General features: G+C 62.6%; 3 protein-coding genes across 3 annotated transcripts; 2 read left to right on the top strand and 1 right to left on the bottom strand.

The window, feature by feature from the left end:
- The first annotated feature begins 967 nt into the window (after window positions 1-967).
- LOC134152591 (G patch domain-containing protein 4) lies at window positions 968-3,517 on the top strand. The gene is made up of 7 exons (XM_062598112.1): window positions 968-1,078; window positions 1,567-1,640; window positions 1,723-1,815; window positions 1,997-2,104; window positions 2,277-2,380; window positions 2,547-2,597; window positions 2,729-3,517. The coding sequence occupies exons 1-7, from the start codon at window positions 994-996 to the stop codon at window positions 3,126-3,128; spliced, it is 915 nt and encodes a 304-aa protein (XP_062454096.1). The 5' UTR covers window positions 968-993; the 3' UTR covers window positions 3,129-3,517.
- On the bottom strand, window positions 3,475-5,692 carry NAXE (NAD(P)HX epimerase). The gene is made up of 6 exons (XM_062598113.1): window positions 5,468-5,692; window positions 4,906-5,014; window positions 4,709-4,819; window positions 4,485-4,598; window positions 4,248-4,395; window positions 3,475-4,105 (listed from the first exon to the last, which is right to left on the bottom strand). Exons 1-6 carry the CDS (start codon window positions 5,632-5,634, stop codon window positions 3,903-3,905), a joined length of 852 nt encoding a protein of 283 aa, XP_062454097.1. The 5' UTR covers window positions 5,635-5,692; the 3' UTR covers window positions 3,475-3,902.
- A 1,974-nt stretch (window positions 5,693-7,666) lies between these two features.
- On the top strand, window positions 7,667-23,833 carry IQGAP3 (IQ motif containing GTPase activating protein 3). Its single transcript, XM_062597609.1, has 40 exons — window positions 7,667-7,920; window positions 8,221-8,518; window positions 9,038-9,479; window positions 9,812-9,899; window positions 10,232-10,388; window positions 10,741-10,818; window positions 11,017-11,093; window positions 11,608-11,675; window positions 11,936-12,049; window positions 12,481-12,659; window positions 12,944-13,031; window positions 13,313-13,476; window positions 13,688-13,775; window positions 13,897-14,060; window positions 14,171-14,331; window positions 14,447-14,571; window positions 14,690-14,853; window positions 14,934-15,024; window positions 15,142-15,309; window positions 15,390-15,532; window positions 15,610-15,780; window positions 15,865-15,948; window positions 16,264-16,335; window positions 16,976-17,045; window positions 17,208-17,416; window positions 17,681-17,833; window positions 17,947-18,110; window positions 18,282-18,506; window positions 18,592-18,732; window positions 19,263-19,347; window positions 19,658-19,890; window positions 20,099-20,231; window positions 20,833-20,935; window positions 21,481-21,625; window positions 21,840-21,927; window positions 22,118-22,330; window positions 22,562-22,728; window positions 22,895-22,996; window positions 23,280-23,388; window positions 23,720-23,833. Exons 1-40 carry the CDS (start codon window positions 7,667-7,669, stop codon window positions 23,831-23,833), a joined length of 5,892 nt encoding a protein of 1,963 aa, XP_062453593.1.
- The last annotated feature ends 2,542 nt before the right edge of the window (window positions 23,834-26,375 follow it).

Raw genomic sequence — 26,375 nt, 5'->3', positions numbered from 1 at the left:
TGCTGCCAGCAGCAGCTGTGCGTGGTGTGCAATTGCGGAGGAAGCAGTTGGTGTGTGCATGCGACGAGCAGATAACAGTATGTGCGTGTAATGCAGGGCTGGCAGTGTGTGTGCAATGCAACGCACAGCAGGCGCTGTGTGCGTTTGTGTAATGCCCAGCTAGGAGCACGTGCATGGTGCTGCGGTAGTGCCAGGTGGCAGCGTGCGGGTGTGCACAAAGCAACACCCAGCTGGCAGCGTGTCTGCACAACGCGACACCTAGCCAGCAGCATGTGGGTGCGTGCAATGCAATGTATTGCCCAGCTGGCACTTTGTGTGTGTCTGTGCAATACGCAATTGCCAGCGTGTGTGCAATGCCACGCAGAGCTGGCCGAGCGGCTTTGCATGTGCACAGCACAGCTAGCAGTGCACAGGCCCAGTGTGAAGCATGGGGCGGCGTGCGTGTGCACACGAGGCACAGCCAGCAGGCTGCACGCCTGCATGCTCTGCAGAGCTGGCAGTGTGTGCACGTGCGCAATGCCGCGCATAGCTGGCTGAGTACGTGTGTGTTCACACAGCGCGCAGCGTGTGCGTGTCCGTGCACAGTGCAGCGCGCAGCTAGCAGCGTGGGGGCCCAGCGCAAAACACACGTGTGTGAGTGTGCGTGTGCAATGCCACGCACAGCTGGCTGCAGGCGTGTGCGCAAGCACTGCACCTCTAGCAGGGGGTGTGCACCCCACGCACCCCTCCGCGTGGGTCTGCACCCGCGCGGAGCGCCGCACAGCGCAGCCGCTCCCCGCCACTCTGCGCATGCGCGGGGTTCCGCCCCCGCCTTAGCTCCGCCCCCGCCTTAGCTCCGCCCCCGCCTTAGCTCCGCCCCCTCCATGTGCGCGTGCGCAGGGCCCCGCCCCGCTGCGTGTGCGCCTGCGCAGTGCCGCCGCCGCCGGCGGCACGTGGTGGCTGCCGGGAACGAGCGGCGGCCCCGGCCCCGGCCCCGGCCCCGGCCGCGCCGCCATGAGCCCCCCGGAGCCGCCGGAGCCGCCGGGCCGCGGCATGCGGTTTGCGGAGAGCCAGCTGCGGCGGCACGGCTGGAAGCGAGGTGGGGGCCTGTCTCCCCGCCCCACGCCAGGGGGGCCCCCAAATCCCCCCCCGGCCTGTCCCCCCCCACACCCCCCCACCCTAGGGGGTCCCCAAAACCTTCCCCGGGGTGTCTCCCTCCCCCAGGAGACCCCAAACCCCTCCCTGGCACGTCCCCCCCCCCCGCCTCAGGTGTCCCCCAAACTCTCTCTGACGTGTCCTCCCCCCTTCGGGGGTCCCCAGATCGCCCTAGGGATCCCCGACCCCCTCCCCAGTCCATACCAGCCACCCCTCCGCCGTCCCCAGTTCGGCCAGGGGTCCCCCAGACACCCCCCCGGAGGAGCAGAATTGCACTTTGCGGTGCTTAAAGCCCCGACTGCTGGGGTTGCGCTGCAGCCCCCGCGCCCCCCGCTCGCGCAGTGCAGCCGGGGCTCGGCCGTCCGCCAGCTGCGGAGGCCGCCGTGCCGCCCGGCCCGGGGCCCTGCGCCTGACGCGTCCCTTCGTCCCCAGGCAAAGGGCTGGGGAAGCGGGAGGACGGCATCGCCGAAGCCATCAAGGTGAAAGTGAAGTGCGACGCCACCGGGGTAAGAGCAGCCGGGCGCCTGGCCGCGCGGGGGGCTCGGCCGCGGGGTGCGGGGCCAGCGCTGGCTCCTCTTTGCCGCGCAGGTGGGCCACGACCCGGCGGAGCAGTTCTCCTTCCACTGGTGGGACCACGTCTTCAACAAGTCGGCTGCCAACATTGCTGTGGAGACTGGGCAGGTACCGGGGGGCTCGGGGCCGTGTCCGAGGGAGGTGAGCTTTGCTCCTGCCCCTCTCGCCGTGCCCTGGCAGATCGCTGGCGCGGAGATCCTCGCTTTGTTACGGAGCCCCTGAGCTCCGCCAAAGCACGTCCTGCGGTGGCGTAGCTAACGTGCGGCGCCTCGCGTGCTTTGCATCCCAGGACGGCGTCTCCGTGAAGACGCTCTCCGAGCAGGACGCCGAGATCAGCAACAAGAAGCCGCGCAAGGCCTGCAAGGCCGACGGCATGCTCTATGGCCGCTTCGTGAAGGTAACTGGCCACGGGGGACGTGGCTCTGGCTGGACCGGGAGCGCCTGGCGCTGCCGCAGCGGGTGCTGTGGACTGTGCGCTCCTGCCCTGCAACACAGCCTGTCGCTGTGGGGGTGTCTGGGCCTTCCTCTTCGGCCCTTCCTCATCGCCTCCCTGCCTTTCCTTGCTGCAGGCGGCCACGCTCACGGCATGCGGGGAGGAGGCTGCAAGGCTGCCTGCTGCCTCGGAGAGCAGCGAGGAGGAGGAGGAGAAGCTGGACCTCTCCTCCGCCAGGAGGCAAGGCCTGGGGAGCAGTTTGCATCTGATTCCTGCTAATTATGGCTCTGGAGGGATGAGGGCTGTGACTGGTCGGGAAGCAAGGAAGCACCTTGTGCCATGGTCCTGGACCGTAGTCCCCCCGTGCAGGTCACTGAGGGGATGATGTCTCGTCTCTGTCCTGCAGGCTGACAGACGAGGAGCTGATCCAAGCCTGTGGGGGCCGCACGGCGCACAAGTAAGTGGTCAGGGAGAGGGGCTGCGTGGTCGGGCTCCCTTCTCCTGGCAGGGGCTTTGGAGGAGGCTGGGCTGGGAGGCACCTTCCCTGCCAGGCTTGCTGCAAGCGCCAGATGCCTTTGCCTGTTGCAGAGGTGCCCGGCACGGTGTCACCATGAGCGCCAAGCTGGCCCGCCTGGAAGAGCAGGAACGAGCCTTCCTGGCTGCGTACAGGCAGAAAAAGGGGCTGCTGGAGACCCCGGAGAGCAGCCCCCCAGCAGAGAGGCAAAAGAAAGCGAAAAAGAAGAAAAAGAAACAGTCTAAAGACAGAGCTGACCCCGAGGCTGAGCAGAGCCAGGAGCCGAGCGGGGAAGAGAACACAGTAGAAGAGGAGAAGATCACAAAGAGAAAGAAGAAGAAGAAGCAGCACAAAGAATTAGCTGAGAGAGGAGAGAGCGAGACAGAGGCACCTCTAGGAGAGGCAGATGAGGCAGACCACGCTGGGCACAGCCCCAAGAAGAAGAGGAAGAGGAGGCACCGGGAGGCAGAGTGAACGGATGCCGGGGTTGCCATGCTGCGGAGCTGCTGGTGCTCTCTGGCTGGGAAGGACCTGATCCGGCCCGTGGCACTTGCTGGTGCTGGTGGGAGTCTGGGGGTGCTCCAGGTGGGGCCCTGCACCATGGATGAGCCCTGTGCTTGCTGCCTGGTGCTGTTCGTGGGTGCTGGCTGGTCTGGAGCTGATACGGGGGGGACGCACCGGCTTTGTTTCACCCACTTGAACCTTCCTCCCATCAAGGGCGACCCTGGTCCTCACCAGGCCTTGGGCTTCTCCCCTTTGGCGTGGGCTGCACGGGCCCATCGCAGAGGGACGCGAGGGGACAGACACAGCAGAGTATTGCTATTTTTGAAGAACATCAATAAATTTTTATTGCAGAGAAACAATGCTGCGGTGTGAGCTATGCAACCGAACCAACTCCGCAGGCAGTACGCAGGCACGGCCCAAGGATCCTGGTTCGCGTCTATACCTACAAGCGCTCAGAAATTAGAGTAACCTCAATTAGCAACCTGCCTAGCAGCAAACCTTAATCAGTGCTGTTGTCTTCTAGCTGTTGAGGACTTTGGATCAAAGTTTCTTTGCAGCTAACTTGAGCCCTGCTGCGTAGGACTCACCCTGCACTGGTGAGGTGCTGAGCATCCTCCGAGCAGAGAACTGATGCTTTGGCAGAATTAGGCCCTAGCGCCTGCTGTGCCCAAGCCCAGCTGGGCCCATGGTTGTGCTCCCCTCGCTCAGCACCTCGATGCCTTCCTGGCTGCCCAGGCCTGGCCCCTAGGTTAGCTGCAGGACGCAATCTGTCTCGGGGTACGGCGGCAGGTTCAGAGCGTATTTTTCCTGCAGTGCTGCGGGCACAAACCTGCCCCCGAGGAAGTGGTAGCGGCCGGTGAAATGCGCCGCCGCCTTCTTGGGCGCCGTAAGCGAGATGAGCATGTCAGGCTGGAGGCCATCCGCGTTCCCCTTCTCCACGTCCCAGCCTGCAACGAGCCCCAAGGCAAGGCTGGAGCCAGGGAAATCCCCGGCCCTGGCTGCAGGAGGGACCCCAAGAACATCCCCCACCCCGCTGGGCGCTGTCTGACAGGTCAGCGTGCAACCTGCGGGGCTCGGGCAGTTGCTCACCCGATGGGACGTCGATGCTGGCGATGGGGATGGTGACGCGCTTGAGGGTGCCGAGGATGCTGCCGAAGGGCTCCCGCACGGCTCCCTTGAAGCTGAACCCAAAAATCGCGTCCACCACCAGGCCGTAGAGCTCGTCGATGAGCGCCGCCTGCGACGGGGAAGGGAGCGGGGTGTAAACCAGCATCTCCCCTGCCACGTGCACGGGGATGGCTGCTGCCCCATGACCGGTGGCCTCACCTCGGTGGGGAACTCCGGGAGGAAGGGGATGTCCATCTTCTGGCACTGGGTGGTCAAACCTTCAAACAGAGGTTTATTGGAGCGCTTGGGGTAATACACGGTCGGCTCGTAGCCCTGCAAGAACAGCACCGAACTGAAGACCGTGGCGGCACTGGGAGCTGCTGGAAGAGCAGGCTGCATTGGGGCAGCTCCAGGATTCCCGGCTGCATTAACAAGAGACTCACAAACATCTTCAGGTGTCGGGCGCAGACCAAGCCGTCGCCTCCGTTATTGCCCGGCCCGCACACGATCAGCACGGTGGGCTGGCTCGTGGTGAAGGAGCTGGGCGGGTAAGCCTGGCGAGCAGGAAAAACGTTATCCTCCGAGGCGGAGGCGCTGGGGGTCGCGGCGCCCGAGGGCAGCCCCTTCTCCTGGCACCCACCTTGGCGATGGCTGTGGCGCAGCTCAGCCCCGCCAGCTCCATCAGCTGGTCCACGCTGAATTTGTAGTCGGTGAAGAGCTCCTGGTCGATGGCTTGTGCCTCTTCCTGCCTGGGGGACAGAGAACGGCACGGATGGGGCCGCAGGGCCGAGGGGCTGCTCCCCATCGGGGGGAAACGCAGGGGAGGGCAAACGCCGGGCAGGGGGAGGCTCAATGCCGTGTCCAGTGTCCTGCTGTGCCCCCCCCCCCTGCACCCCACGCCTGTGCTTGGCGGTGCCCCCCCACCTCCCTGAACCCTTCTCCACCCCATATCCTCCCTCCAGCCCTCCGTGCACTTGCGAACCCACAAGCATCTCTCTGCCCCCCGTGCACCCCTCTGTGCAAACCCCCTGTGCCCCCCTGCCCCGTGCACCCCTCCGCGTACTCCCGTGACTCCCCCCACGCCTCCTGCAATTCCTGCACCCTCTGCACCCCAAGGATCCCCCCGCCCCCCCCCTTTCCACGCCCTGTGCGCCCCCCTTGCCCCCCGCGGGTCCCCGCGCCCCCCTCCGCGGCCGCGGTACCCGAGGAAGCGGAGGGCCCGCGGGCCCGCGCCGGGGCCGTGCATGGCGCAGCGGGGGCGGCCCCGGCCCCAGCCCCGGCCCCAGGGGCGGCTCGGGCAGCGCCCGCCCGCCCGCGCCCCCGCCGCCACCAGCAGCCCCAGCCCCAGCAGCGCCCGCAGCCCTGGCATGCGGCGGGCCCGGCCCGGCCCGGATCGGCTCGGCTCGGCCCGGCTCGGCTCGGCTCCGCCCGGCGCGGCACGGAGCAGGCGCGGGCGCAGGGGGCGGCCCCGGGCGCAGCGGGGCGGAGCGGGGCGGAGCGGCCGCCCCGACGGGCCCCTCGGCTGCGGCCGCGGCAGCCTGTGCGGCTCCTCCCGGCCCCTTGGGGACCCTGATCCCGCCCACAGCGGGGCTCGCCAGGCTCCCCGAGCCCACCGGCCCCAGCACGGAGGGGTTCACCTGCCTGCCCAGCACCTCCGGCCCCTGCAGACCCCCAGCTCTGGCCTTTCTGGACTCACCAGCCCCATCATGTTGGGGTTCACCTGCCTGCCCAGGACCTCCAGGCCCTTGGAGACCCCCAGCTCTGGCCCTTATGGACTTAGCAGCTCTAGCATGTTGGGATTCACGCACCTGTCTGGCTCCTTCAGCCTTTTGGAGCCCACCAGCCTCATCACAGTAGGGCTCACCAGCTTCTTTGAGCCCCATCACATTGGGGTTCACTTGCCTGCCCATCTCCTCCAGCCCTTTGGAGACCCTGATCCCCACCACAGTGAGGTTCACCAGCCGCTCTGAGCCCACCAGCCCCATCACGTTGGGGTTCACCAGCCTGTCCAGGTCCTCCAGCCCCTTGGAGACCTTCATTCCTGCCACATTGGGGTTCACCAGGCTCTCTGAGCCCACCAGTCCTGTAACAGCAGGACTCAGCAGTCTGCTCCCATCCTTTGGCCCCTCGGAAACACCCACCTCTGGCCCTTTGGGTCTCACCTGCCCTGGCTCGTTGGGGCTCACCAGCCTGCCCAGGTCCTCTAGCCCCTTGGAGCCCACCAGCCTCATTGGCTCTTGGAGCAGAGTACGTGGCCTGGAGCAAGATGGGGGGGGGGTTCAAGAGTTTGCACTGGGACGAGGCCATGGACACACAGCTCAGTACAAAATGTACCTTTATTTGTAATATTTTACAGTAAAAAGGAGGAGTAAAAGAGCAGGACTCAAAGCTGGTGCTGGCTCAAATGCTGCTTTGAGAATAGCTGCAAACAGGCTCCTGCTGGGGGCTCTGGGCAAGACCCCGCTGTCGGCAGCGGAGCCGAGCAGTCCCTGCCCCGGTCCGAGGCCAGGCGTCTGGCTCGGGGCGAGCCCCTTGCCGGGCTCGGGGGACCCTGTCTCATCCCCGTTGTCACAGGAGGCTGCAGATGGGGGACTCGATCCTGCCCCCCTTGCGCCGCTGGCTTGGCCGCGGGGCCGGGAGGGAGCGGAGCCGGCGGTGGCATCGCCGCGGCTCGGGGGCGCCCGGCGGGATGCAGCCCCGGGAGCGGCGGGCACTTCCCGGTGGGCGCCCTCGCTACGGGGGGGGGGGGGGAAGCGGCCGGGACACGGGGGCTCCGAGACGCCGGCGCGCCGAGCCTGGCCCGGGGGGCGTAGCGGGCGTCGAGCCCCCTCTGGCTGCGTCCGGCCGCGGGGAGGTGGCCGTGAGGTTCCCGGGAGCAAAGCAAAGGCGTCGCGCCCGGAGGCGGGCAGAGCATCAGGGCGCCGACGCAGCGCGCCGACATCTCATGCTGTCTGATAAAACCCCGCGCTCCCTCTCCTCCCTTAGGTCTCTGCTTCCCAGACCAGGAAAACACGACGAAATGCAGCCCTGAGGTTTAACACCATGATAAGCTCCCCCCCTCGTCGCCAAACTGTGCCCGGCCCCCCGGACTCTGGCTGGAATTGCCGCGACTCCCACGCTCCCCGGTATTACGCAGCCGTACAGAAAATCTAGCATGTAACAGCAGCCAGAACTATTTTTGTCCCCTATTCAAGTCGTAGGTGCTGCCACCGCTATACTGCAATCACTGTTCCGTATCTTTCTTCTGTCTAAATAATATATATAAAATTACATATAAAATACAACACGGGTGTTGATCTTCACCTTTAACCGGGAGCCCACGAAAGCCTCCCCGGGAGATGCCACTCGCTGCATTGCATTTGCACAGGGACGAGCAGGCTGCAACGGGTGAAGCCCGCGTGATGAGCTGTGTCCGTGCTCGACTCCCCCTCGCCCACCGAGCTGTCAGCGTGGGGCTGGCCGGCACGCCCCGGAGCGGCGCCGGATGCGTCCGCCTCTTCGGAGAGATGGTGCGCGAGTGCGGGGCAGTGGCGCGGGTCACGACGCTGCGGCGCGGCTCCGTTGGCCGGGGCTGCTGGCGGCGTGGGTGGAGAAGGGTGATAGGCACCGTGGGTACCAGCCTGGGCTTGAACCTCAGCTCTGATGGAAACACGCGGTGGGGCCTGGGTGAATCAGCTGGATTTTGATTTACAAGGTAGATCTTAATTTGCAAACTGGATTTTAATTTTCAAGGTAGATTTCAATTTGCAACCTGGATTTTGCTTTGCAACCGGGATTTTGCTTTGCAAGACGATGATGTTTGGTTCTCCGCTCGCTGCTTAGCGGATGCTAGCGAGGGATTGAGTATATCTTATCCCGCTCCTCTCCTCCCAGTGCCTCCCCACTCCTCTGCCCAGCAGAAGGCGACATCCCCCTGTATTTCTGCCGATTTCTGGCTGATCCCAATTTCCGGAAGGTGCAAAATCCCTCTCCGGGAACATGCGCCGTCCCCCTCCGTGCCCACTCACCTGGACGCTCGGGCCGCGCTCCGTGTGGCAGCTCTCCGGGGGCGGCTGCAAGCTCTGGTTATGGAGGGGGAGGTTTTCCAACGTGCCTCTGAATCCCGCCTGGGCCGGGCCGCCTGGAAACGCTCCTGGCAGCCGGCGGTAGCTGCTGGTGGCTCTGACCAGGTGCCGATGACGGACACTCCAGCCTGTGCCTGCGATGGCCCCGACGGCTCCGGTCTCCTCGCCATCGGAGCTGGGACACGTTGGGTGATGCCATGGCAGCTCGGCGCAGTGGTGCTGGGGCCTCCGGTTTGCAGCAGATGATGCAAACCTGATGGCTGGCACCAGCCAGGCCCCGGGGAAGGGGAGAAGGGGCAGCGGGCGCCGCGGGCGCGTTTGGCGCATGGCACGGCAGCGGTCAGGAGCGGACGCTGCGCACGGGGCGGTGAGGGGGAAGGACCGCAAAGCGCTTTGTGATAAGGAGCGGGGACCACTCCGGAGCTGCGTTGGCACCCGCGCAGCCCTGGGCTCCCCTGGTGTGCTGATCCCACGGGTCCCTGGGGCCCCTGCACCCCCGGTGTGTGCTGATCCCTGTGCAGCCCTGGTGCACACTGCTCCCCCAGTGCCCCCAGTGCCTGCTGATGCACCCCCACTGTGCTCCCAGACCCGCACGCACCCCCCCCGTACCCCCGGCGTGCATTAGTCCCCGTGCACCCCTGGATGCTTTCTTCCCTCTCTCCCTCTCTGTGCCCCCAGACCCTTGTGAGCACTCTTGTGTGCCCCCAGTGCACGCAGACCCTGGTGCATCCCCAGTGCACCCAGCCCCCGGTGCACCCCCGGTGCACGCAGACCCTGGTGCATCCCCAGTGCACCCAGCCCCCGGTGCACCCCCGGTGCACGCAGACCCCGGTGCATCCCCGGTGCGCGCAGATCCTGGTGCATCCCCGGTGCACCCAGCCCCCGGTGCACCCTCGGTGCACGCAGACCCCGGTGCATCCCCGGTGCGCGCAGATCCTGGTGCATCCCCGGTGCACGCAGCCCCCGGTGCCCGTGGCGCCGCGGCCGCCGCCGGACTACAGCGCCCAGCGGCCCGCGCGGCCGCGTGTCCGGGGGCGGCGGCGGCGGCGGCGGCGGCGGCGGCGGCGGGAGATTCAAATCGCGGGCGGAGCCGCCGCGGCCGCAGCCATGGAGGCGCCCGGAGCGGTAGAGGCCGCGGCAGCGGCGCGCTGTGAGTGCGGGCCGAGCCGAGCCGAGCCGAGCCGAGCCGAGCCGAGCCGAGCCGAGCCGAGCCGAGCCGAGCCGAGCCGAGCCGAGCCGAGCCGAGCCGAGCCGAGCCGCGGGGGGGGGGGGGGGCATGCATTTGATGGGGGTGAGTTGCTGTGTGGCTGTTGCACCACAAAGCCTGGCTTCTCCTTGCAAAACCTCCTTGGGGGGAGGGGGGTAAAAAAACTCTTAAAAAGAAAAAAAGGAGGAAAAAAAAAAAAAAAAAAAAGGAAAATAAGGGAAGCAGCAGCCCTGATCTGCCTGTCTGTGCCCGTGCCCGTCGGTCCTGCCGCCCAGGGGAGCGCCTCACCGCCGACCAGATGGACGAGCGGCGGCGGCAGAACGTCGCCTACCAGTACCTGTGTCACCTGGAGGAGGCCAAGCGGTGAGGGACCCCCCAACCTGCCCCCCTGCGAGCTGGGGGCCCCGAGTCCCGGGGGAGAGGGGGGTTGAGGACGGGGTGGAGAAGGGGCCCTGGGTGGGGGGGCTGCAAAGTCGGGCGGCAGGTAAAGCCCTGCCTGCTCCTGGCCCCTCTCTGTTTGGAGGTTTTCCTTGGCCGTTCAGCCATGCGCTTCCCAACCGCTCCGTCGAGGTGGATTTCTCGGTGGGGGGATTTCTCCCTTGGGTGGCTGCTTTCCCTGCCTGGATGAGGCCCAGGGTGGCGTGCCGGTGGGTGCTGAGGGTCCACGACGTGCCGCCGCGTCTCTGCCCCGCCAGCTGGATGGAGGCCTGCTTGCACGAGGAGCTGGCCCCCCCGACGGAGCTGGAGGAGAGCCTGCGCAACGGCGTCGTCCTGGCCAAGCTGGGGCACTGCTTTGCCCCGGACCTCGTGCCCCTGAAGAAGATCTACGACCGTGAGCAGCTGCGGTACAAGGTAAGACGGGGCCATGGTGCTAGGGCCCGGTCCCTGAACACAAGCCCCGCTTCTGCTACTGCAATGGGGCACGAGAGCTGTGCAACCTGCCCTGTGGCTGAGGGGTCTTTCCAAGGCTGGTGGGCACCAAGTGGGGAGAAATGTGCTGGCTGTAAAGGTGAGGGGGGTCAGCCCCGCAGAGCGGGGTTGCAGCCAGGCTCTCTAAGCTCCGCTGCCCCGGAGCGCCGCAGACCTGCCTGCGGGTTCAGCTGTGAGCGCTGGCCCCTGCTCCGTGGGGTTGGGGCAGCAGGTGACCCCAGGGATGGGAGAAGATGAGCTTGAACCTGAGCTGATTTCATCTCCTCCTGTCTAGGCAACCGGACTTCACTTTCGGCACACGGATAACATCAACTACTGGCGCGACGCCATGACCCACGTGGGGCTTCCCTCGGTAACGTGTCCCCTCGGCTGGCCCTAGGCTGGCTTTTGTAGGAAACCCTCGTGGCAGCAGCCCGGGGCTGCGTGCTGTGGGGCCGGAGGTGGGAAACGCCGGTGTGCCGAGGGGCTTCCCCTCGCCAGGGCGGTCCCTTGGGCCCTGCCGCCCCCACGGACCATCTGGGACCCGGCCTGACTCCTGTGTCCTCAGCAGATCTTCCACCCAGAGACCACTGACATCTATGACAAGAAGAACATGCCCCGGGTGGTCTACTGCATCCATGCGCTCAGGTGGGTGCCAGCGAGCATCCCCAGCCCTGGTCCCAGGGCCAAAGGTGTCATCTTGATTCATGTTTGTGGTATGGAGCCCTTTACTGGCATCGAGAAGGTGGGAAGGCTCCCAAATCCCAGCCTTGAGGACTCCTTGTGTTTGCTTAATCCTACATCTGACAGACTCTGAGAGACGTGTCCTGATATGAAACCCTTTGGGACAGGGAGAGATATAAGAGCCCATGGGATCCAAGCGCTGGGACTTGGAAACCTGGAGACAGGCTCATGCATTTCTTTAATGAAGAAGTATCTGTGCCCACTAAAGGATTATCCCTGTTCCTCATAGGAGAAAGTGAGGCACGGGGCTGGGGGCTTTTCAGTGAGTCTGTGGTGGCTGTGGGACTGCCAAGTCCTCTTCTCCCAGCCTGGGCCACAAGGCTGCAGAGCCTTCTCCATGCCCAAGGACAGAAAATATCCGAAGTACTGTGTTGGGAGGGAGAAGCAAGTCATGGTGTGCATCTGCTTCATCTTTTAGCTTGTACCTGTTTAAACTGGGGCTGGCTCCGCAGATCCAGGACTTGTACGGGAAAGTGGACTTCACAGGTACAAACCCACGTGGGGAAACCTGGGCCAGGGCTGGCGACTCGTGTTTATCTGGGCGTGCTACCGCGTTCCTGAACCCCTTCCACAGAAGGGATGCTGGGAATGAAGATCTCGAGCGAGCTTGGGTAACGCTGGCCCCGATGCGGGCGTTTTCTGCACCCTCGGCTCGGTGGAGGAACGGGGGCTCCTGGGTCGGGGCAGGTGTGCGTGGCTCGAGCGCGGCGCTGGGCCAGAGCGGTGACATCTCTGCTCTGCTCCAGAGGAGGAGATCAACAACATGAAGCGGGAGCTGGAGAAGTATGGCCTGCAGCTGCCCGCCTTCAGCAAGATCGGGGGCCTTCTGGCCAATGAGCTCTCGGTGGACGAGGCGGCGGGTGAGTGGGAGCTGTGGGGAACCGGTGACGTGTATCAGCCCGGAGCAGCATCCTGGCTCAGGATTCCTACTGCTGAATGTGTTGGCCCCCTGAATGCCAAATCTGGACTTGGTAAATCCACGTAAACCACACGGTGCTTCTGAGGTGCTCCAAAGGCCTCTAAATGCAGTTGGGCACCTTGCTGCTCACCCCCTTCCCAGCTGACATTGCCTGGGGTTTGCATTAGCTGGACTTGTTCTAGAGAAATCAAGACTGCCTGGGCACTGGGGTCTGCCCTTGGAGAAGGGAGATCCTCCACCCATCCTGCGTGGGGTGGCTTTTCCCACTGCATGCCAGGCTAGAGGTACATGGTGGATGGCCTGCTACAGCCCTTGGCACCTTGTTCCATCTCCCTGGGGCTGTTTCATATCTCCTTCCTACCTTGCCCCCAGTCCATGCAGCTGTGCTGGCCATTAATGAAGCAGTGGAGAGAGGAGTGGTGGAGCAGACCATGGAGGCCCTGTGCAACCCCAACGCTATGTTGCTCAACCTACGGGAGCCTGCAGCAGCTGTCTACCAGGAGGTGCTCTACCAGGCAAAGCTGGAGAAAGCCAGCAATGCCAGGAACAGGGTAAGTATGGCATGGAGTGGCCAGGAGGAACAGCCCCTTCTCTGGTGGTAGGTGCTTCCAGCTGGAGGGGCTCATCTTGTGTCTGGCAAATAAAGCCCAGACCCTGTGTTCACCAAAAGACAGGGAGAGGGGTGGGAGTGCAGTGTTTTTTCTCTTGGTAGTGGTTGACCTCAGGGCCTGGGGATGATAAATGTGTCCAGAAGTCTCCAGAAGGTCCCCTTTGCTGACCCACAGCTAGTGGGATGCATCTGGGCAGAAAGCTCATGGTGGGAATCTGTCTCCAGTACCTGCAGGCGATTCCAGAGGGGGAGGACATCTATGACCGGTGTCTGACCCAGGCTGAAATACAAGGGAACATCAACAAAGTGAATGGTGAGCAAAGCTGCAGCCCTTCGAGGGGGGTCTCCAGAGCTGCTGCTGTCAATACAGCGCTTACCAGGCAAGTCTGGCATGATCCTGACAATCCTAGGCTGGAAGGAAGAGCCCAGTCTGGATGTCTCCAGAAAGGAGATGTCCCCTCAGGCCAGCCTCAGACCTGGCAGGAGAAGGGATGTTTCCAAGGAGAAAAAGTTCTTGGCGTGTGGGCTTGTGGTTCAGGTTTACTCTTATCCCTGGAGTCGTGGGATGACTTACCTCTCTGGCCTCTCTCCTAGTCCACGGAGTGTTAGAGCAGGTGGATGATGCCTTGGAGAGCCAGGACGCCCAGGAGCTGTACCAGGCACTGCAGGATCCCGTCCTGGCCCTGCGCTGTCTGCAGCGAGAGAATCTTGACTGGTATTTGGAGCAGCTCAGCATGGACCGGGAGCAGAAAGCACTGGTAGGGGCTCATAGAAGCCTGGTGGATGGAGCATGGGTGGCACCTGGGATGGCTTTGATGGTGGTACCCCAGCAGAAGGCAGCTCCCTGCTCAAGAAGGGGACGCTCTGTGGAGCCGCAGGCTTTCTGCAAGGGGGTTTGAGTGTTGGCTGCTCCGTCCGGCCAAGGGGGACTTGATGCAGGGCCCAGAGGGCTCTTTGTGCCTCCTGCAGGAGCTGGGCTACATGGACCTGCTGGAGCAGGAGGAGCTGCAGGCAGGGATCGTGGCCGCAAACGAGAAGGGAGAGGAGGAGCGAGCCAGTGAGTGGCCGGGGCCGGGGTGGCCGCGGTGGGTTTGGGTGCACCGCGCTCCAGCACGGGCACCGTGCGGCCTCCGGGGCGGCCCCTTCCCGTGCCCACCCGCCCCGACGTCCCCGCTCAGCGCTGCGCGCCGTGAGCCGAATCAACGCAGCCGTGCGCCGGGGGACGCCCGCCGACACGCTGACGGCGCTGATGGACCCGGCGGCGCGGCTGCCCGCCGCGCAGCCCCTCGCCGCCCCGCTGTATCAGCGCGAGCTGGCCCTGCTGCAGCGCCAGCACCCGCGGGTGAGAGCGGCTCGCCCCGGGCGCGGGCTGCCCCGGGAGCACCGGGAGGGGGTGGGGGGGTGCTGGCAGGGGGGGCGCCGGGAGGGTCAGCGTCCGCCCGCCCCGCGCAGGGCGAGCTGGCGCAGGAGGAGCTCTTCGTGGCCGTGGAGATGCTGTCGGCGGTGGCGCTGGTTAACCGAGCCCTGGAGGCCGGAGACGCGGACGGGCTCTGGAGCAGCCTCGTCAGCCCTGCCCTGGGCCTCTCGGACGTAGAGGACGCGAACGCCCGGCGGTGAGCGGATCCGCCCCGGGGCAGCGGGGGCACGCGGGCCCTGGCCGGAAACCTTCCAGCTTCGAATCGGCTGAGCCGTCACCCCGCGTGTCTCCCCCCCCCCCCTCCCCTGCAGGTACTTCGACGACTTGCTGCAGCTGAGAGACCGATCTAGGGAAGCGGGGGGCGAGTTCCTGAGCTGGAACGACATCCAGGCCGCCGTGAGCAGCGCCAACTCGTCCGTGCGGAACGAAAACGCCAGTGAGTGGCGGCCGCGTCGCCGAGTTCGGCAAACTTTTTCCGCTTGCGTCGGGAGCCCGACCCTCACGGGGCGCTGGAGAACCTCGGGGGCTGACGGCCGTGTCCCCCTCCCGCGCAGAAGTCCTCGCCGTCAGGCTCATCAACGAGGCGCTGCTGCAGGACGACGCCGAGAAGACCCTGGCGGCGCTGCTGCTGCCGGCGGCCGGCCTGGCCGACGTCGCCTTGCCGGTCGCCGGACGGTACCACGCCGTCCTGACGCGGGCGCGAAGGCGGAAGGCGCGGGTAGGCGGCCGGCGGAGCAGCGGAGGCGGCGGGCGGTCGCGCTCGGGGCTCGCTGGAGCCTCTTCCTCTCCACCTTGCAGGCCACGGAGGACGACGGGGCCGTCCTCTGGTGGGAAGAGATCCAGCAAGGCGTTTCCGAGGCCAACGAGGACTCTGCGGCCACAAGGAGAAGTAAGAGCTCCGCAGCGCCGGGAGCCGATGCCGCGGGGTGAGCGGGGAGGAGAAGACAGGACCTGCCGGGGCCGCCACGGGCCCGCGCGACCCTCCCGCCTGCCTCCGCTCCCGCAGTGGCCCTGGGCGTCGCGGCCATCAACCAGGCCATCAAGGAGGGCAAAGCGGCCCAGACGGCGCGCGTGCTGGGCAACGCCGCCGTGGCCCTGCGCGGCGTGGTGACCGCCTGCGCCGGCGCCTACCAGGAGCAGCTCGCCGCCCTCATGGCCGGCAAGAAGCAAGCGGGTAAAGACGCTCGGGCGGCGGGGAGCCGCGCCGCGTCCCTCCGCGGGAGCGGCTCCCCGACCGCGCTCCTCCCCGTGCAGGCAGCGGGAAGCCTTGCTGGGTCCGGCACGGGCTGCAGGACGGCGCCGAGTACTACCTGAGCCTGCGGACGTTCGAGGGCACCTGGGAACGGCCCCGCGACGGCGTCCTCGACACCACGCACCTGAGCCGGGAGGAGATCCAGGTAGGGTCGGGCCGCGGCGCCGCGGGGAGGCCGGCGCCGCCGCGGGCGCTGAGCCGGCGCGTCGTTCCTGCCCGCAGGACGTCGTCGCCCGCGTCACGGCGGCCCACGACCGGCACCTCCTCTGGGCGGCCAACGTCGGCTTCGTCGTGCGGCTGCAGGCGCGGGCCAGGGGCTGCCTCGTCCGCCGGGCGCTCGCCGCCCGCCGGCGCGTCCTGCGGGAGCAGCGGCCGGCGGCTGCCAGGATCCAGGTGACGCTCGCCCCGTCCTCCGGGCGCCCCGGGCAGGGCGCTGCCCCGTCAGTACCCGGATAACCCCCCTCTCCTCGTCCCCAGGCTTTTTGGAGAGGATACAGGCAGCGCAGGGCTTACCTGGAGAGGCTGCGCTACTTGCGAGCCAACGCAGATGCCGCAGTAAAGGTTGGAAATCCGGTCGCTGGAGTCTATTTTTTTCGCAGACGTGGTTTATGCTGCCGCCGTTCGCATCAGGCAGCCGGCTCGAGGCGGGGACGTGGCGGCCGCGTAGCTTAGCGCGCCCAGCTTTTGGCCGCCGGTCCCGTCCCAAACGCTGCGTGTCGGGAGATCCCCGCCGAGCACAGACCGAGCCTTGCTGCGAGCTCGGCTTGGGCGGAGGAGGTCTTGCCCCCTCCCTCTGCGCCCGCTGCGCGGCCACGCTCGCTGCTCTTCTCCCCGGGTAAGTCCTCGCAGCGGAAAACCGCTGCACGTCTCTCCCAGATCCAGGCGTGCGTGAGGATGTGGCAGGCCCGTAGGAAGTACCAGGAGAGGCTGCGCTACTTCAGGAGGAACGTGAGTGTAGGGGCTGGGAGACTGCAAAGAGCCCCCTGAAACAGCTCCCTGCGGGAGATGCTGGGAGCTTGTCGCTGGCTGCTGGCACAGAGGGGCAAAAAAAATCCCCCAAAGCACAGTCAAACCGCTGCTCCTGAGCGCCTGCAGCTCCGAACTGGAGCGGGGAGAAGCTGGTGGTGCCTCCCCGCACCGGGGCGGATGGGAAGCAACACGGCTCTGGTGCCTAGTAAGCCTGGCTGCGACCTCTGAGCTCGGCTGAGGGGAGGGAAATGCTCCAGCGCCCTGGAAAACCAGCAGGGACCGAGTGATGCGCGTTAGAGGGGAGGAAGGTCGGGAGGGAAAGCGTCACCCGCGGGAGGCGAAGCTGCTCCTCCGGCGTTGCTGCAGCGATCGCAGAGGAGGCAACCGCTGCGGAGGGCCCTCCGAGGCAGGGGGCGAAACCCTGGACTCCCTCCTGGGATCTGGATACCCTTATCCCATGCACCGGCAGATTCCCGGAGCTGGGAAGGCCCCGACAAGCGCGGAGGGAGCAGCTAGCCGGCTGCCTGGCAGGCTCTCCGGCGCTCCCAGTTTGCTGCGGGGATGCTGTGGGGAGCCTTCCCTCCTCTTCCCCCCTCTCACCCCTTGTTTGTCTTGGCAGATTAAAGCTGTAATTAAGATCCAGGCTTTTGTGAGAGCTAACAAGGCCCGTGGGGATTACAGGATGCTGGGTAAGTGCCTGCTTGTCTCCGCTCCGAAGCGGCTGTAATTAATTGGGGATGGGGATGCCTCCTTGCTCGTCTACCGGCCGGAAGCGTCTGCGAGGGCCCGCGTCGGATGGCCGCACCGTCTTCCAGCGGACGCTCACAGCCGTGAGCCGTGCCTCCTTGCAGTCCACACCGGGAACCCACCGCTGAGCATCGTCCGGCGCTTTATCCACTTGCTGGAGCAGAGCCAGCATGACTTCTGGGAGGAGTCGGAGCTGCTGCAGCTGCGGGAGGAGGTGGTGAAGAGGATCCGTGCCAGCCAGCAGCTCGAGAGCGACTTGGACCTCATGGACATCAAGATTGGGCTGCTGGTGAAGAACAGGATCACGCTGCAGGTCAGGGAGCGCTGTGGGGAGGGGAAGGACCTCGGCCACCTCACGTGGCTCTGCCGTGGTGCCTTGGCTGTTAAACTAGTGCTAATCTGGCCTCACCACCTTGGCATTACAGCTTAAACTTCTCTGCTTTGCTTTTAAAGCAATTCAAGGGATTTAGATATCTTCTAGGTGCCTCTGGCTCTTTCCCCAGAAGCTAGACTGAAATCTGGAGCTTGCTCACAGCTGCCAATGTTTCTGCTCTCTCCTTGCCCGCGGCTGCTCCAGGAAGTGGTCTCCCACTGCAAGAAGCTGACCAAGAAGAACAAGGAGCAGCTCTCGGAGATGATGGCTATAGACAAGCAGAAGGGGCTCAAGTCGCTCAGCAAGGAGAAGCGGCAGAAGCTGGAGGCCTACCAGCACCTCTTCTACCTGCTGCAGGTAAGAGTTACAGGGCTCTGTCCTCATCCACCTGCAGAGCCCTTGGTACGAAGGCTGGGGCAGCCCTGGCCCTGCAGCACATGGGGCTATCGTCACGCTCCTCGTCTCTGCAGACCCAGCCTGGGTACCTGGCCAGGCTCATCTTCCAGATGCCCCAGAACAAGTCTACCAAGTTCATGGAGTCAGTGATCTTCACGCTTTATAACTACGCGTCCAACCCGCGGGAGGCCTACCTGCTGCTCCAGCTCTTCAAAGCTGCCCTGCAGGAGGAGATCAGGTGGGTGGCCATGCGCACCCCAGTGTGGGGAGAGAGCTGGGAAGAGGCTAGGCCAGGAGCTTCTGCTCGGATAGAATTATTCTCTCTGGCTGTTGGTTCCTCATGCTGGTTACAGTGTGCTTGGAAAGTGAATGTGATGTTTAATCATCTTCATCCCGTCGTTTTCTCTAGGTCCAAAGTAGACCACGTCCATGACATCTTGACTGGGAACCCCACAGTGATCCGGCTGGTGGTCAGCTTCTACCGCAACGCCCGAGGGCAGAACGCCCTGCGGCAGATCCTGGGCAGCGCTGTGCAGGAGGTCCTGCAGGACAAGACCCTCAGCATCCGCACTAATCCTGTGGACATCTACAAGGCTTGGATCAACCAGATGGAGTCGCAGAGTGGGCAGAAAAGGTCAGGCCCAGGGTGAGGGTGCTTAGGCCAGAGGCAAGCTGATGGATGCTGAGCCAGTGATGGGGATCTTGTCTTCTGCCTGCAGCAAGCTACCATACGAGGTCAGCCCTGAGCAGGCCCTGAGCTATCCCGAGGTCCAAAGACGGCTGGATATTTCTATCCGCAACCTCCTAGTGATGACGGACAAGTTTGTCTCTGCCATCACCTCTTCTGTGGATAAAATCCCGTACGTATCCCTGGCTTGTAGCCCCCTCCCTGCTATGTTTCCAGCCTGAAGGTAACTTCAGTGAGGCCCTAGAAAGGGCACTTGGGCAATGGAGGTCCTCCCTGCCCCTCAGCTACTGCCAGCAAGGGGGAAAAATAGGCTTCAGCGGGCATTGCTGTCTCTGCCCTTCCAGTAACGCGCTGGCTGGCTGGCACATCTCGCCTCTGCGTTTGGGTGCTTTGCTGCTGTCAGGGTGTCTGCGAGGAAGAACCCGTGCTTTGGTGGGTGGGAGGGTCTCGGGGGATGAAGGCTTCCCGCGGGGATGCCTAAGCGGGTAAGGAAGGGACAGGCGGTGGTCGGAGAGGGCAGGGCTTGCGCAGCCTTAAGCATTTTGCTGTGTATGTTGAACCTCTGTTGTCTCAGGGCTTTGGGACTTCCTACGTCACCAAGCACAGCAGTGACGCTCTTGTGTAACGCAGGAGACCAGGCAGGATGGCCAAGTCTGGCCCTGCCTCGTGTGCTGACCGAGCGCTCTCCTGTCCTCTCCCCAGCTACGGCATGCGCTACGTGGCCAAGATCCTGAAGACGTCTTTGGCTGAGAAATTCCCTGAGGCCTCAGAAGAGGAGATCTATAAGGTGTGGGGAACTGTGCTACCTGGTGGGGGTTCAGCTGCATGTGTAGGTGTAGGATCTTGCTCCGGGACGCATTCGTAGCACGGTTGTAATTTCTCTCCTGACTTGAATTTGCCTTCAAGTCTGAATGATTTCCTTAAGCCACTAAGGAAATGCCAACTCTGGGCACTCCTCTGTGCTGCTGTCCCCTCCAGAAGGGTCCGGGAGCTCCCACCCTGGGCAGCGTGAGCACAGAAACAGTCTTCCCCAGTGAGCCACCAGCCCACGTGCTCCCAGCCCTGTGCGGACACTCCCAGCCTATCCTGTGTCCTAGATCGTTGGCAACCTGCTCTACTACCGCTTCATGAACCCGGCGGTGGTGGCTCCTGACGGCTTCGACGTCGTGGACATCTCAGCTGGGGTGGCCCTGCACCCCGACCACCGCCGCAACCTGGGCTCCATCGCCAAGGTGCTGCAGCACGCGGCTGCCCGCAAGGTCTTTGACGGGGAGAACGCTCACCTGCGCGTGGTGAACTGCTACCTGGAGGACACCCATGACAAGTTCAGGTGGGCACCAGGATGGCGTCAGCCCCACTTAGGGACATGCCTGAAGCTTTGGGCTGCACGGTGCTGAGTGTCCAGGCATCTTCTCTGCCCAGGGCCAAGTGAGGGTTGTGACCCTAGAAATAAAAAGGGGGATACGTTGGGGAGGAAGGCAGGGATCTAGCTAAAGTCGGGGACTTTGGGGGCTTGCTGAGAGTTTCTTCCCCAACAGGGAGTTCATCTCTGCTGCCTGTTGCGTCCCGGAGCCAGAAGAGCGGTTTAACATGGATGAGTACTCGGAGATGGTGGCAGTGGCCAAGCCAGTCATCTACATCACGGTGGGGGAGCTCATTAACACGCACAAGGTAAGGGCATGAGATCCACCCGCAGACGAGCGGGTCTCGTGCAACACAGCCTGAACCTTGGCAACCTCGGCATGATGCTCTCCACGCGCGTTGTCCAAAGCAAACTCCTGGATTCTGTCCTCCGAAAACACCGGTGTCCCCAGTTGCCAACAAAGGGCATCAGCATCGTACATCCCCCCGCCATGTGACTTCCTAATCCCTTCAGGGAGCTTGGCAAACTCTTGGCCCTGCTGTGTCCTGTGGGGCTGGATCCTACAGCTTAAATGCGTGTTGTGTGTGTGTATGAGCTCCTCTTCAGTCCCTATCTCCTGGGCCTTCGCTTTCTGCTGTGTTTCATCACGTCCCCCCGTATCCCGTCACCAGGACGTCTGCTCCGGGCTCTCAGGCTGTTTGTTATGTGATCACCTTCCTCCTTTTACACAAGCAAACGATCTAGATTCTGCAGGTTCTCTGCTGTTTGTCCTCTCCTGAGCTCCCAACTCTGCAGTGTTCTGTCTTTCGGGTGCAAAGGCAGCTGTGTCTTTCCTTACCAGACCAGCCCTTGTTTTGAATCCTTTTTGCCTTTGTGTACCCCTTGACTCTTTTCTCTTGCGTTATCCAGCTCCTGCTAGAGCATCAGGACTCCATTGCACCGCTTCATGGAGACCCACTGCATGAACTTTTGGATGATCTTGATGAAATTCCTACAGTCCAATTCCTTGTCGGTACGTACGGTGCTGCTGCGAGCTTTGACATCTCCTGAAGCCATAGCAAACGGCACTTTCTGCTAGTCACAACCTTCTCAAAGTGTGGCTGAGCTCATCTTTCCCTGCAGAACATCCAAGCCCTCATTCCAGCTCATGTGGGTTTGAGTTTTGCAGAGGTTTTTGCAATGTTGGTGTTCTTCAGTCTTGGGTTATGCAAGAGGGCTAACGCTTCATAGGACCAGAGCGGTTGGGACGTGTCCGTACTGTAATCCAGACTACCTTGCCTCTAATGCCAAGAAGATTTAATCTTCTGTATATTAATGTGCTCCCTTGCAGCTCGGGGGAGAGTGGGAGTCTCCTTGCTCTTTGCGCTGTCCGGCACGTGCTCCCCACCCCACACCCTTGGGTCCTCTGCAGACACGAGTCTGAGGACGCTTTTCTTGCACCAAAGGCTTGCCAAATCGGTTTGGCCATGGCTGCATGGGCTTGTGCCGGCAGCAGGGTCCGGGGGCAGCCAGCTCAGCTCCCTGTGCCCCCGTGGGGTTACTCCTGGCCCCTTGCAGGCGAGGGCGTTCCCAGCCCGGCAGACGGCACCACGGAGCAAGCGCTCTCCCAGCTCGCCAAAGTGGAGATCTCCCTCACCCTCACGAACAAGCTCGTGCTGGAGGCCAGCAGCGAGGAGGCCGACGTGAAGAGCTTGCTGCTGAGGTGAGGACGTGTTTCTGGGTGCAGGGCGCTGGGGATGTGGCGCAGGAGGCAAGTTGGGCAGCCAGTGCCCTGCTGCAGCCCGAGGGTCGTGTGGCCTCTTGCTAGCTTGGCTTCAGGGGAGCTTGGTGGTGGATGATGCTAGCTCAGAATACACTAAACAACATGTGCGAGGGAAACGATCCGGAACAGTGCACCTGACTTCTTTCTCACCTAGCACCAAGCAAATGCTAGTGGATGTGATCCAGTCCCAACCTGGAGATTCCCTTCTGGAGATCCTGCAGACACCAGCATCGGAGGACGAGGTGGGTGCTTGTGGGAGAAGTGCTGCTTGCCTCCATGGGAATGTGTGCCAAACCCCTCTTTTTCTTTTAAGGGGACAACACAAACGTGCCACAAGCAGAAAGCTAGTCTGCTCCTTGCTCTCTGTATGTCCCTGAGGTGGCTGACTCCAGCAACACTCTTGTGAAACGTCCCTCCTGTCTTGTCCCCCAGGAGGCCACCCACTCCCATCTCATGCACAGACGGGCGCTGCGGGATGCCCAGACCCCTGACAAGCTGAAACGCAACCGTTCTCTGACTGGGAACAGCCAGCTCTCCATGGAGGAGAAGAAACGTAAGGTCATCCGAAATCTGCGGCGCTTGGAGAGCCTGGGCGTGGTGGACTCTGCTGATGAGTACCAAGGGATCGTTAATGAGATGGCCAAGGTGAGCTGGTGGCCAGGTGCTGCGCAGGAGCCTCCACAGGCAGAGGCACAAGCGATTGCTTGGCCAGGGCCCCGTGGAGTGGAGAGTGCTGCAGGGCCTGGGTGCATGCCTTGGTGCCACCTCGAGTCTGGAGGTCCCCCCTTCAAACCCACCTGGTGTCCTGTTTTAGGAGCTCGTTTGAAGCTACGGGTGGGTGACACCAGCTTTCTCATATGGCTTAATTTTCCCCAGGATATCCGCAATCAGCGGCGTTATCGGCAGCACCGCAAAAGGGAGCTCCTGAAACTGAGACAGACCCTCCAAGGGCTCAACTCCAAGACCTTATTTTATGAAGAGCAGATTGACTATTACAACCAGTACATCAAGACCTGCCTCGACAACCTGGCAGCCAGCAACAAGTAGGTTTTCATTGCACCAGAAAAAGCCCCAGCCAAACAACAACCGGAAAACCCTAAACCCCTATCTGGATGTTGTGAATGTTTAATGCACGTGGGGTTGGAGGGGTTATCTGTGGTTAAAGACCCTCTGGTGAGAGACCCAAGTCCGTGGTCCTGTCTCTTGCAGGGCCAGCGGGAAGAACAAGAAGCTGCAGTCGTTGCATTACACGGCAGCCCGGCTGTTTGAGAAGGGGGTGCTGCTAGAGATCGAGGACTTGCCCGTCAGCCAGTACGTGTTCTGGGAAATGAGCTACTGCAGCGCAATTTTGTGGGTGGGCAGGCAGGGCAAAACCACCTGGAGGGGCTCCTGCGGTCCCATCGTCCCCTATGGATGGGGTGAGCTGTTCGAGGTGTTACCAGGGACTGCAGTAGGGCTGGGTTTTGGAGATGGCTTTTTGAGTTGTAAATCTGGATCCATCCATGAGGATGGGGCTGCTCGGAGGCTCCAGATGGAGTGGCAAGGGGCCCGGTGTTGCCATCTGGGTTGCGCTAACTCCTGCCGTTCCCTCTAGGTTCAGGAACGTGATTTTCGACATAATCCCCTGCGAGGAATCGGGCAAGTTCCAGGTGAAAGCCAAATTCATGGGCATCGACATGGAGAAGTTCCAGCTCCACTACCAGGTGGGCAGCCCGCCGCTGTGCCCATACGCGGCAGCTCTCAACACTGCTGTGGGAATGAGGTTGAACCTAGGAGGGCTCAGCCTAGGGGGTGTGGGAGGTGGATGGTCTCCCCAAAACCCCGTGGTCGAGAGCACTGGCCAGAGCCGATCTGGAACCGTGCGTCAAGGAGGGGACAGACTCACCACGCTGCGGGGAAGCATCTCCTCGCTGTGTTTCCTAATGCAAACCTGGTTCCTTGGTGGCTTCTCTCTTCCCTTGGGGCTACCAGGGTCTGGGAGGGGGTTGCTGCCTGGTGCTGAGGTTGGGAGAGGCTCTGATATCTCTCCTCCAGGACCTGCTGCAGCTGCAGTACGAGGGTGTAGCAGTCATGAAGATGTTCAATAAGGCCAAAGTCAACGTCAATCTGCTCATTTTCCTCCTCAACAAGAAGTTCTTCAAGAAGTAACGAGCAGGGGATGGGTGGGGGAGGGGGAGGGAAGGGTGCTGCTGGGCATCCTGGGGTAGGGGGATGGATGACGATGCAAACCTGCCAAAAAGAAACCTCAAGGAGAGCGTTCTGGGGCCGAGCGGTCCCCTGTGCGGCGGGGAAAGCCGCCTCGATGTGTCTCCTGATCCAGCACGCTTGAGCTCTTGCAGCAAACGGCATCTCCCCGGGAAGAGCAGAGGGCTCCCTTTCCCTGGAGGGTGGAGGCGATGTCTTCCTTCCCCGCTGCGCAACGGCTCCAAAATCAGGGCTCTCTGAACCAAAGTTAGGTGTGGGACTCTGGGCAAGCTGCTTCGGCTCCAATTTCTGCTCAAAGCTTAACCAAACCCTGGCCAACCCCCAAAAGCATCATTACGAGCCCTCTGCATCCAGCTGGGAGCATCCCTCCCTTCCTGGCTTGGCTCTGGAGCAAATCGGTACCTGGGTATTTAAGAGGTGACCGTCTCCCTCCAGGAGGGACGACGTGGCTGCTGCGTCTTTCACGGCACCTGTAACTGTTTTTAAAACTCCTAATTGTTCATATTTTGGCTGTTTAGTTCCTGTGTTGCTAACAGCTGGCTGCTTAAGGACACTAAGGATTTCTGGACACTAGGCAAATTTTAAGTAATGAAATAAAGGTATTCTAATATTTTTCTTCCTCCCTGCTAGTTAAAGATGGGGAGATGTCAGAATTGGACTCTGTACCGGGTCTAGGGGAGCGGGAATGCTGGAGCTGCCTTTGCAATCACTGCTTGCGAAGGCACCAGGCTGTCCTGTAGGCAATCAAAGTGCAATAAGAGAAAATCCATTTTTAAGGCGCGTTTCCCTGCGCCCATTTTTAAGGCTGCTCTCTCGAGCTAGACTGAGAAGTAGCGAAGAGGAGGGTCGTGGAGGCCAGCCGGCGCGGAGCGGCTGCTGCAGGCAGCCCCAGCTGGACCTCTCCTCCGCAGCCACATTGACACCTAGCGGCTTTGGGGAACAAAATCTTTTTTTTTATTATTATTATTTTTTTTTCCTTGTGGCGGGAAGGGAGAGGAGCGGTGCTCAAGGTCACCCCGCGTGCCGCTGGCGGAGGCGCCCTGCGCGCGCGCCGCGGATCCCTTCCTCTCTCCGCCGCGGCGTTTGCAGCTCCGAGGGCTGCTGAAACGGGTCTTCCCCGGGCTGGCGGCAGCGGCTCCCTCCCGCGCCCGCTGCACCCGCCCGCGGCCCGGAGCGATGCTCTGGACACGCTGCAAGCGCCGGAGCGGGAAACGGGCTCTCCGACTGGCGGGGAATAGCCTGGTGCCTTGGCTGCTAAGGTGGCTGCTCCGTTCCTCATTGATTTATTACGGTATTTAATCAGTTTTTAACGACCGAGCTGCTTTCGGAGCAGCATTGACTCGCCACGCACTTTCTGCTCCGGGTGAGCTCCCTGCCCCTCCGGGCCCGGGCTCAGCCCCAGCTCCTCCGGCCTGTCTTGTCTTTGGAAGATGATGTGTGTGTTTGTGGGGTTTTTATGTATTTTTATCCTTTCCCTTCCATCATGTAAACGTTGTATGTGGCACTCCTGTCCCTGCTGCAGATGTGCTGTGTCCCAGCCGCACTGCCGTAGCGCCCTGGCTTGGTTTATTCTAAATAAAACATGTATGAGAAAATGCTCTGCGTGCTCGTCTTGCCTTAAACCAGGCTCTGCTCCGGCACCGTCTCCGTTCCCCGGGCGCCTGCGGATCCGCGTGCCCGGGCGCGGGATGAGCGGGATCGGGGCCGCGCGGGCTTCGCTCGGGCCGTGCTGAGTCAGGCGCCAAAGCAGCGACTCAGCGCTTGCACAGGGAATTTAGGCCACTTTCGGAGGCACTTAATTCTTAAATAAATACTATGATTACATCTCATAAAGACTATGATTATATCTCTGAAGGAATGAATTGGGATCAAGCTGCAGCGCCTTTCAAGTTTTAAAATAGGACCAGGCTGCGGTTAACCTGTTAGGTGCTGCCCTGAAATGTAGGGAAATCATTTGGGAGCTGTGTCGGGGGGTTAGAAATGTTTTTTTTTTTTTCTTTCTTCCTTTCTGCTTGGCGGCTGCTCGGTGCCTGGCTGAACCAGCTGCTCAGCTTCCCGGCCGCAGCTCAGCGCCCTTCGCTCGCTAACAGCTTGCTCCCGCGGATGCTGTCAGCTTTGCTGGAAGCGGAGCTCCTGCTGCAAGGTTTATCGCGAAAAAGCGATTTCAGGGTGGTGTTTTCGGGGTGGAGGGGGAGCCCACCATAAAACAGCTTGTGTAATTATAATAATCCCTGATTCTTCACCTTGCATCTCTCGGCTCAGGGTGAAGGGGACGTGGTATTAGTGGGGGGGGGGGGATCCAGGGGCTGCCCCGAAGCTCTGCTCGGGCCAGCCCGGGGTCAGAAAGCAGGCGGCAGAGGCTGGTTCCTGCCCCCGCGTTTCGCGGAGGAGGTCGGAGGGGGAAGCGAGCGAATGTCAGGCGGCGCCGGCCGAGCCATTTCCCAAGGCAGCTCCGCTAGATGTCATTGCGAGCCGGCGGGAAGCG

Source organism: Rhea pennata, chromosome 31 (assembly GCF_028389875.1).
Source record: "Rhea pennata isolate bPtePen1 chromosome 31, bPtePen1.pri, whole genome shotgun sequence".
In the NCBI taxonomy this organism is placed as follows: domain Eukaryota; kingdom Metazoa; phylum Chordata; class Aves; order Rheiformes; family Rheidae; genus Rhea; species Rhea pennata.
This window is presented reverse-complemented; position numbering and strand designations above follow the sequence as displayed.

Bases quoted from the DNA above. Each gene is read 5' to 3' on its own strand.
- IQGAP3 (XM_062597609.1), top strand. From the start codon at position 7,667: ATGAGCTGTGTCCGTGCTCGACTCCCCCTCGCCCACCGAGCTGTCAGC. The intron at 9,900-10,231 runs GTGAGGGACCCC...CTGCCCCGCCAG, and splicing joins CACCTGGAGGAGGCCAAGCG to CTGGATGGAGGCCTGCTTGC. The intron at 11,094-11,607 runs GTGGGTGCCAGC...TTCATCTTTTAG, and splicing joins TACTGCATCCATGCGCTCAG to CTTGTACCTGTTTAAACTGG.
- NAXE (XM_062598113.1), bottom strand. From the start codon at position 5,634: ATGCCAGGGCTGCGGGCGCTGCTGGGGCTGGGGCTGCTGGTGGCGGCG. The intron at 5,015-5,467 runs GTACCGCGGCCG...TCTGTCCCCCAG, and splicing joins CGGGCCCTCCGCTTCCTCGG to GCAGGAAGAGGCACAAGCCA. The intron at 4,396-4,484 runs GTGAGGCCACCG...TCCCCGTCGCAG, and splicing joins TCCCGGAGTTCCCCACCGAG to GCGGCGCTCATCGACGAGCT.
- LOC134152591 (XM_062598112.1), top strand. From the start codon at position 994: ATGAGCCCCCCGGAGCCGCCGGAGCCGCCGGGCCGCGGCATGCGGTTT. The intron at 2,381-2,546 runs GCAAGGCCTGGG...TCTGTCCTGCAG, and splicing joins GACCTCTCCTCCGCCAGGAG to GCTGACAGACGAGGAGCTGA. The intron at 2,598-2,728 runs GTAAGTGGTCAG...TGCCTGTTGCAG, and splicing joins GGGGGCCGCACGGCGCACAA to AGGTGCCCGGCACGGTGTCA.